Source organism: Peromyscus maniculatus, chromosome 12 (genome assembly GCF_049852395.1).
Source record: "Peromyscus maniculatus bairdii isolate BWxNUB_F1_BW_parent chromosome 12, HU_Pman_BW_mat_3.1, whole genome shotgun sequence".
NCBI classification, from domain to species: Eukaryota; Metazoa; Chordata; class Mammalia; order Rodentia; family Cricetidae; genus Peromyscus; species Peromyscus maniculatus.
The window spans coordinates 7,355,204-7,365,092 of record NC_134863.1 but is presented as its reverse complement, the minus strand read 5'-3'; the positions used below and the strand labels follow the sequence as shown (position 1 = coordinate 7,365,092).

The 9,889-nt window shown below is 38.0% G+C and overlaps 1 protein-coding gene across 1 annotated transcript; it reads right to left on the bottom strand.

Moving 5' to 3' along the window:
- Nucleotides 1-2,214: 2,214 nt before the first annotated feature.
- On the bottom strand, nucleotides 2,215-7,496 carry LOC102923805 (olfactory receptor 2L13-like). Its single transcript, XM_006997997.3, has 3 exons — nucleotides 7,106-7,496; nucleotides 5,709-5,786; nucleotides 2,215-4,586 (listed from the first exon to the last, which is right to left on the bottom strand). The coding sequence occupies exon 3, from the start codon at nucleotides 4,549-4,551 to the stop codon at nucleotides 3,613-3,615; it is 939 nt and encodes a 312-aa protein (XP_006998059.1). The 5' UTR covers nucleotides 4,552-4,586; nucleotides 5,709-5,786; nucleotides 7,106-7,496; the 3' UTR covers nucleotides 2,215-3,612.
- Between the last annotated feature and the right edge of the window lie 2,393 nt (nucleotides 7,497-9,889).

The following is a 9,889-nucleotide window of genomic DNA, read 5'->3' as shown; positions in this document are numbered from 1 at the left end:
ATGTTTGAGAAAGTAATGAGGAATCAAACTATTGGCTACTTACATGAAAGTACCTATAATACATGTAAGTCAGTATATAAATATACATACATAGTTTAGATGCAAATTTCTCATCTGAGCTGACAGTGCTTCCTGCAAGAACTAAAGACCATTTAACAAAAACCCAGCACCAGTCACCAAAAAGCCCTTTTTCTGTTGTAGGTCAGGGTTGTCCAAGAGACTCCCAAAACATCATAAACTATTGCTGTTGTTCTTGTTTGCTTTGTAGGGGTTGTAGTCAGAAGTTTCTCTGGTCTCACACAGCCCCGTGGTCCCAAAGCCACTTATAAAATAATCACTCAGAGGCTTATATGAGTTACAAACTGTATGGCAAATGGCTTAAGTTTCTTGCTAGCTAGCTCTATCATCTTAAATGAACCCATTTCTATTAATCTATGCTTTGCCACATCACTGTGGCATTACCAGTTCACTGGCATGTTGCTCCTTGGGTGGTGGACTGGCGTCTCCCTCAACTCTGACCTTCTCTCTGTCTCTCTGCTTAGATTTCCTGCCTATCTATAACCTGACTTTCCATAGGCCAGAGCAACTTATTTATTAATCAATCATAGCAACACATATTCACAGTGTACAGAAAGACATCCCACAGCAAGGGGTGGAATATAAGTCTCTATTGCTGAAGACAACACTCACTTCAGACCAACAGGGCCTGACCTGACCTGAAAGCCTCTTTCCTCAGTACTAGTTTTCATGCTTCCAGGAGGTATTCAAGCAAGCTTCCAAGGGTGGAAAGCTATCAAATAATCCTATACATCTATGATGCCTATGGACCAAAATAATGACCACTATTGCATGATAACCCTAAAGATGCAGTAGGGGCATGCATACTTTTGCAGTAACCAACAGCTAGCTGATTGTCGTAAAGACTCACTCAACAACAATAAGTGGGAAATAATGACTGGTACTGGGAAACTAGATAACTAACAAGGACTGGAGAAGTCATGGATATAGAAGAAGAACCAGCAACCATCACTTTACTTTACTAAGTACAATCCCTAATTAAGCTCAAAATATTTGTTCTCATAACCACCACTAAGTCTAGTTCTCCCCGTTCATCATCTCTTTGCAATAGACAGACAATTACAGAAAATGATACCCATCAATATTTAGAGTTGTAGATCACAGTCCCAATGATAGACCTGTAACAGAATTCTTATACTTTAGGTTAAGAAATAGTTGTTTAAGAAAGGTGGACAGAATGTAAGAGTCAGAGGAGCTGGGAGTTTTCTGTTTGATATTGTCTCCCAAGAATGCCAGAATCTTTCCCTATAAAGTCTCAACAACGTGATTGTCTAAACATGAACTGAACAAGGATACCAATAGACATGCTAATTTCAATGAGAAAAAGCCAATGATGCCTCAACCCTAGACAAAGAACACAAGAACTAAGGAATGCTGAGAACTGGAGAAACAGTCTTAGCCAGGGAAGAGCACAATGATTTATAATCCAATAGAAAATGTTCAGCCCTGAAAACATGCACATTCAAGTAACATTAGACAGACCTAACAGGTTCTATTTAGGAAAACACACACACACACACACACACACACACACACACACACACACACACACACACACATCACATCACATCACATCACATCACATTAATGAAAATAGCCCAGGAATTTGAAAGAGAGCAAGGGGTGGTATATGGGAGAGTTAAGAGGGAGGAAAGGGAATGGAAAATAATTTTTTATAATCTTACAGAAATTAATTAATCAAAAAAGAAAAAGCTCCTTTCAGTAGCAGATGGAGGCTACTACAGAAATGCACAACTGTTTAGAATGAAGAGAATAAGTAATCCTGTGGTTCTCAGCTGTAACTGGTACATCTTCAACACACCCAAGGCTCAGAAACATGGAAATATAGGCATAAGAGCCAGAAGACCAGAAGTGATGAAAAATAGCATCTTCTGGACAGAAGAAGAATGATCAATCCATGAAATCTCAAAAACATGATTTCCTAAAGATAATTATATAGTAACCAAACCAACTGACATAGCAACATGATGTATGAAATTTCACAAGGCTCCATCCTGAGATGAAGAGCTAGAGAGAAGAAATGGCTATTGGGAGAGGGACAATGTTTTTTTCCAGTGACAAACCATGCATAGGTTATCCAGCCACAATTAATCAGTCTGAAACACATGTACATATCAGAAATTATACATATATTTATAATTATAGAAGAGGCCATGGATATTTGATGCATCTGGGAAAAAAGGTAAGATGGCCTACATATGTAAATTATAGTCCAAAGGATCATGGTACAAATAAAAGGAACAAATGCGAATTCTCCAAATCATCAAGTATATACTCTCATTTTTATTTCTTCTCATCCCACCAATATTTAGTACAATCTAAAATACCACATCAATATGATAAAACTGTTTTAAGTGGAGATAAACTTGTATTTACTTATGATTATAATGTATATTTCATACATGTATACATTGTATGATGGTAGAATTAGGGTAATTAGCCAACATCACCTGAATCTTTCTACTTTCATAGGATATATATCTTCAACATTCTCTCCTTTGAGATATGTGACAATATGTTTAACTATATTTATCTCACTATGGCACAGCACACCAGGACTTATTCTAGTAAACAAGAACAGAACTGGAATAAGTGTGGGGGTATACAACTCTTAAAAACTTTGAATTTGTTCTCTTTAAATTTAGGCACATTAGGAGGATAGCTAGATTCCATATTTGTCTTTTATAAGGACTGCATTATTTCAAACTTTGACCAAGTGTGTATAGTAGTTCTTCATTCTTCCTAATCAAAAAGAATTTGATAACCATTGTTCTTTTTTTATGAGAACAATTCTACCTGGGTTGAAGTAGTACTTTCTAGTGGTTAGTTTTAACATTCTTTTAACATTTCATAACTTCTATGTTACTCCAATTTTGGGGGGGGTATTCTTTTTTTTTCAGACAGTGTTTCTCTGTGTAGCTTTGAGGCCTTTCCTGGAACTCACTCTATATCCCAGGCTGGCCTCAAACTCACAGAGATTCTCCTACCTTTGCCTCCTGGTGCCAGGATTAAAGGCATGCACCACTTCTGCCCAGCTGTTGCTCCAATTTTAACACAGTTTCCCATGGGAGTATTGGTCACTTGAAATGTATGTAGTCCCAACTCTAATAGGTTGTAAATGTGCAACACACAAAAGATTTTGAAGAATGAAAGCAAATTGTATGAGCAAAGAAATAATTTGATGTCAATTTTTTAGAAATAACTTGTCAACTTTGGCATAAATAGTATCACACAGAAGTATCTTTGTACTCATAGTATATGTGCACCATGTGCTAATAGTATAGCAATTTGTTGTTAATATTTACTGCTTATATTATTGACTATAGCATTACAAATTAAATAAACATGTGGAAATTGTAATAGTATATAGTAATGAATGTATTATTTAATCTTAGAAAGTAATGAATCACCAGAAAGGTATGACATGTGTGTGGCACACATTACATTTCTAATAGACAGCACTGCTCTATGACATTCTCCAGGGAAACTGAAAGATGAGTAGAGAAGAAATGATCAAGTTTTTGTGGAAGAGAATGTCCCAAAGACTCTTGTCATGGCCCCCAGGACCTCCTTATTCCTCAGGCTGTAGATGATGGGGTTGAGCATGGGGGTGAGGATAGTGTAGAAGACAGCCAGAATCTTATCTTCTGTCGGGGAACGGAGACTCCTAGGTCGAAGGTAAGTATAGACAAAGGGTGCATAGTAAAATGTCACCACAGTTAAGTGAGTTGAACACGTAGTGAAGGCCTTTTTCTTTCCCTCTTTTGAGCGCATATGGAAGACAGCAAAAAGGACCCGTCCATAGGAAGCTGTGATGCCAAGGAAAGGACACAGGAGAAACAGACTTGTGCTCACAAATACCATGTACTCATAAACCCAAGTGTCCATACAGGCCAGGGGCAACATGGCAGGGACATCACAGAAGAAATGGTTAATGGACCGAGAATGGCAGTAAGGAATATGAAGAGCATAGACTGTATGGGCTAAAGAGTTGATTGAGCCCAGTATCCAGGATCCTATGATCATCTTCAGACACATCATTTTGCTCATGCGAGTGGGATAATGAAGAGGGTGGCAGATGGCCACAAAACGGTCATAGGCCATGGAGGCCAGAAGCAAGCCCTCAGAACACGCCATAGTCAGGAAAAAGAATGATTGCACTCCACAGCCCAGGAAGGTAATGCTTTTCTGACCAGAGAGGAAATTAAAAGCCATCTTGGGAACAGTAGAAGAAATATACATCAGGTCCATGAGAGAGAGCTGACTGAGGAGAATGTACATGGGGCTGTGGAGCCTGGGATCCACACGAATGAGGTGGATCATTGTTGAGTTGCCAAAGAAGGCCAGAAAGAAGACAAAGATGATGAGCAGCAAAAGCAGAAGGCCTGTTTGATTTTCTGGAAACAACCCTAACAAAATGAAGTCACTTGAGCTCTGATTCCATTTCTCCATGAAAACGTGTTGTTTTAACTTTCTTGAAAAGGAACCTAAAAGTGAAATGTATTGCCATATGAAATAGGACAGGAGAATGAAGAGGAATTTGCTTGTAATAAATTCTTGCACTGAATTGTCCTTCCTCCAGCACCATCATTCTGTTGCACTTATTTTGAAATCTAAATGAATATTCCTTCCCAATTACTACTGGCCATGTTCTCCATTCAAAGATGTGGCAACAGGAATAAGATAGCTAATACATTTCTTACTAGTAATTCCACATGTGCCCATTATTTAACATAATTAAGTACAGGCTTTGTGTTTCCCGTGTCTTCTGTTACCCTGTCATCTGCAAGATTGTCGTTTCTGGCCATCCTTCATCAGCTGGTCTTATACTATACACATCCCAGGGACCAAAAGTAAAGAACAGCAAAGAGTAGTTTGTGGCAATTATTCACCTATAGTAACAAGTCACCTGGCATTTCATGTGTCTGTGGTAAGCACAGATACATTTGAAAAGATCTTGTGACAGAAATATGGGAATACACTTTTGTAGGTATCTAATCAAGCAATGCTGACAATGAGGCATATGTAGGTAGGAACGTGGTGGGTGCACAGGTCTACTAGGCACAGAGGAAAATGATATGACAACCATTGTGTGTCCTTTTACTACTTCTTAAAATAAACACTTAAAATAAATCACTTGATAGGTGAACATAAAACATAAATAAAAGTCATCACCACTATGATAAGCTCATGCCTTCAAAACACATTCCCTGTTTCTAGAGTCTTATACAGGTATTACATAAATAGGTCTTTGTGGAATTCCTTACAAAACTGTGAACAAGGGACAGGGCTGGGGTAAGAGGTAGTTGATGAAAACAAGCAGAAATGTAATTAAGGAGGGCAAGGGTTAGATCAATTGTGTAAAACACACAAACTTGGATTCTTATATGGATAAGTTGGCATAACAGTGAGAGTGATACGTTCTTAGGTACCTTTCTAAACCTCATACCGGATGCTCTTGTTCAGAAGGGAGCTGCTGTGGGGACCATGTAGAGGAGACTAGTTAGAGAGAGTAAGAATATCTGGTGACTTGTCTGGATTTGAAAAGAGAGTCACACATCTTAGAAAACTACAGACTCCTAGGTGTGTTAGGACAGTGGGTTGCCTACCTGGGCATTAGCTCCTGGTTGATGATTCATTGATATTTACTCCCTGGCACAGCACATACTTACAGCAGGTTCTCAAGCCTGTTGATATGAATAAAACATTATCGTTAGAGATGATAGTTTGACCATAATGACAGAGCTGACAGCATCAATTTAAAATCTAATCTTCTGCACAATGCCTTGTGAATAAAGAGGAACCCCTTATGGGCACCTGCTTTTACTTCCCTAAGCAAGGGTTTACCTGTAATGCAAGCAGCATTCCAGCCCTCCTCTCAGGAGGTGTTTCCAATATCCAGCTTTGGACAATCTGCACTAAACTAACGTTTCACATGTTGTTCTTTTTTTTTTTTATTTTCATTATATGTGCATCGGTGTTTTCCCTGAATGTATGTCTATGTGAGGATGTCAGACATTGGAGTTACAGACAGTTGTGAGGTGCCTTGCAGGTGCTGGGAAATGAACCCAGGCCTGCTGGAAGAACAGAGTTGTTAATCACTGAGCCATCTCTCCAGCCCCACATGTTCGATTTCTATGAAAGGAATGTACAGGTTTGTACTCTCATATCACTTCTCTGTGGTTCATAAACACACTTTGAGAACAGTTACATTAGTAATTATTTTGTTTGCAATGTTAGAAACTATCATTTTGGCAGATAATTTTAAAAACAGCTATTTTTAGGAAGCCAGATACCTGGGATTTGAAGGTTTAGGATTTCAGACATTGAGTCAGAGCCAAAGTTCTTTCATTTATTTCCAGACAATTCTTTATTTGGTCTGGACATTATTTAACATACCAGAGATATGCGAAGACCAGTATTGGTTACATTTTAAGTTTAAAATCTTACAGTGGTTCAAGGAAGACCTAATGTTACTGTGCCCCTTGGTTATTCCAGAAGACATGAAAAGCATGGTTGTTTAAAGCTTTGTCATGAAGAATCCTATCATACAGGAGTGCTACAAATGCCAAATGCTAGATTAATTTTGTCAAAGTTCCAAGTGTGTACACACACAACAGGAACACATATAGTTAGCAAGAAATCTGCAGAGCACAAGAACAGAGAGGGAACTGACAGTCAGAGTCTCTGCTTAGACTTAAAACTCCCTGGGAAACCCAGGACGTGAACCTCAAAGAGCTGTCTGTATTCAGCATACATTAGGATCTCAAGAAGCCCATTTCTTTGCCCCATTCCACATCTTAGCATTTGAGAAATCTCAATACCAGAAAAATTCAATCACTTACTTATGGTCACAACCTTCAAAAACAGCACACTCTTGCATTTTGAGCTCCTTTTTTCTTTTCTAATTGGTTATAAAAATTCACATTCTCCATTCAGGAGAACATAATTCCTCATGACAAGAAAACCATATTTTCAGAACACTTCCCCAGTCAACTGGACTCACCTTGTCCAGAGGTCTTGTATTTGTATTTGTGAAAGAAAGTACATTCACAATGAGATTGTTCCCTGATGACAGTCTGTTGTTCCTGGAAAGGCTTCAACACACCTCTCTGCTCACACAGACTGTCACACACACCACAAGGTCATCTTCCAGCATAACAGTCCTACCTCAGTCCAAAATTCACTTCTCCCCTTTTTTTGTGAATCAAAATTCCTAGAAAGAATTTTTCAAGAATTATTTACTATTCATCTTATTGATTATGAAATCAGAAAGAATTTAATTTCCTTTCCTGAAATAGTCTCCCTGCTTGTTCAGACTATCTTTATTTACTAGTTATTTGTTTGAGTGAAACTTAAGGAAGATTTCACTTCTATTTCTCACATGTTAGAGTGATGAAAGGCAGAATAGCAAATGCTGTATTTTATATGCACCATCTTGGATCAGCAAGTCTTAGATGTTCCTCTTTTTCTTCTAATTGATCCCTCATGTCTAAATCTACAGAGACAATGCCTCGGCCATTTCCCTTGGTTTGGCTGGCCTGAGGTAGCTGAGTTCTGAACTTAGAGAACAAAATATATGACAATCACATTTCCTGCAATCACAAGATGCCTAAAAATAGACTAAGGAGAGGTCTGTGTACAGAATTATTTCAGAATAAGGCTTGTGATCTGCAAAAATGTTAGGCAACATGTATTAAAGCCCCTCATTTGAAAAATTTGGACATCAAAGGGCTCCACAATTGATATACTGCAACATTGTTCCAGACAGAAATTCTATGTTAAATGTCACAGAAGGATGTCGGAAGTTGATGTGTGACAAGTGGATATTCAGACTCAGTTCAATATGACAGATCCACCAGTGACTAAGAAAACAAGTTAGTCAAATTTCATCACAAATGAAACTTGTGGCCAAATATTTAAATATATAATTTGAGGAACATCCCAGGAACAAACTTGCTTGCATAGTGTGTATGCAGAAACAGGAATGAGTAGAATTGAGGATTTTATTTTCCTGCTCAGTCCACATATTGATAAAATAGATTAGTGAACACTTAAGCTATTTGAGATGTTTATGTCCATGTTCATATATTACTGAAATAGATGAAGAAATATTAACTAATAGCAATGTACTCAATAAATATCATAAAATAACATAACCAAATTATGACATGTAAACTTTTACTAATTGGTTCTACATCTTTAAAGGTAGTAGTAGGAAAGTTATAAATGCATTTAGACTTTTATTATTGCTCCTCTATCTGTACTGCATGCTTAGTTTCACATATAGTAACAGTACACAATACTATCTGCTGTGGCTGAATTCATCCACTCTGCTTTTGCGCGGGGCTCATGTCTTCCCAACTTTGACTTTTTCTGTTTTCTCTGATGTTAGAATACCCTACCAACATATGCACATTTTTTGTTAACTCTAATTGTGGTGTTAAATAAAGAGTATCGGACTGTAACTGTGCACCTTTTTCTGTGTACAGAGGTAGAAGCTATCATGGTAAGTTGTAATGGTGGTGGGAGGATTATGAATAGATTTGAAAACTGTGATCAACAAGATAATGAGGGAAAACAAATTACTCTGGCTTGGTGTCTCCATGATACCAGGGATTTGGCATGAGAGAAATCCTTTGCAGTGTCTTAGGGACAATTGGATTTTGGTGTTCAGGGTAAAGTGGTCCTTCTGAGAAGGTTTTTATCAGCACAAGGAGTCTCCACATTCCAGATCCTGGTTAAGAAATGAAACTGATGATCATGGAGTTTGGGAAGAGGGAGCAGAGAATTGGTGCTGCATACACATGTGTACAAGATACTTATTTTGAACAGTGACTACATGATTCATGTGGCAGACCACCCCCCACATTTATTTTCCCTAGGGACTCTTGAGGAATGAGGGATAAGAGACCAAGTTAGAAATAAAAAGGGGAGAGAAAACACAGGATAAAGCCAAGTGGGCCTGGATCCTTATCCATCAGCCTAGAACTTTATTCTAATGTTCTATTTATAACAATGCCAATAGGTGGAGCAAAAGACCTCCCACTTGTTAGTTACAGTCAAGTGTAGACCCTTACAAACACCTGATACTCAGGCCCATGGTCCAATCAACTTCTTATGCAGTCTTGCTGTGTACAGCCACTTGGAAACCTGGTGGCTACAACAGGTCACTCTTCTTTATATTTTAAAAGAAAAAACTCTTAATGCAACCACATTAAAAAGACCCCCTTAACTTCATCATTGACATTAACACATTACCATAATTCTAATATAAGTATTGCTATACATAGTTACAATTTTCTCAATCTTACATCTCAAAGCAAACTCATACTAGAACCACTTGAATTTCTTGCTAACAAAACATAGGATAAACTTCTGATGTATACATCTTAAACTTAAATTCTTCCTTCAGTTCACAAAACCATGGTGCATCAATATCAATAGGTTACACAATTGTAATTCCTACAATCATACTCTCAACCTTACACAATTATAATTCCTACAAACCTACTCTCAACCTTAATTCACTCAAGTAACACTAAAATATTTTTTAAATTAAATATACTGAGGACTATTAACTCTCACAGAGAGGGAGAACAAGGAATATGAGACCATGGTAAATGAAAACCACATGAGAAAAGGAAAAACAAAGTGCTAGAGAGGCCCACAGAAATCCACAAAATACCCCCACAATAGATGACTGGCAATGGTCGAGAGACAGCCGGAACTGACCTCCTCTGGTGATGGGATGGCCAAACACCCTAATAGTCATGCCAGAAACCCCATC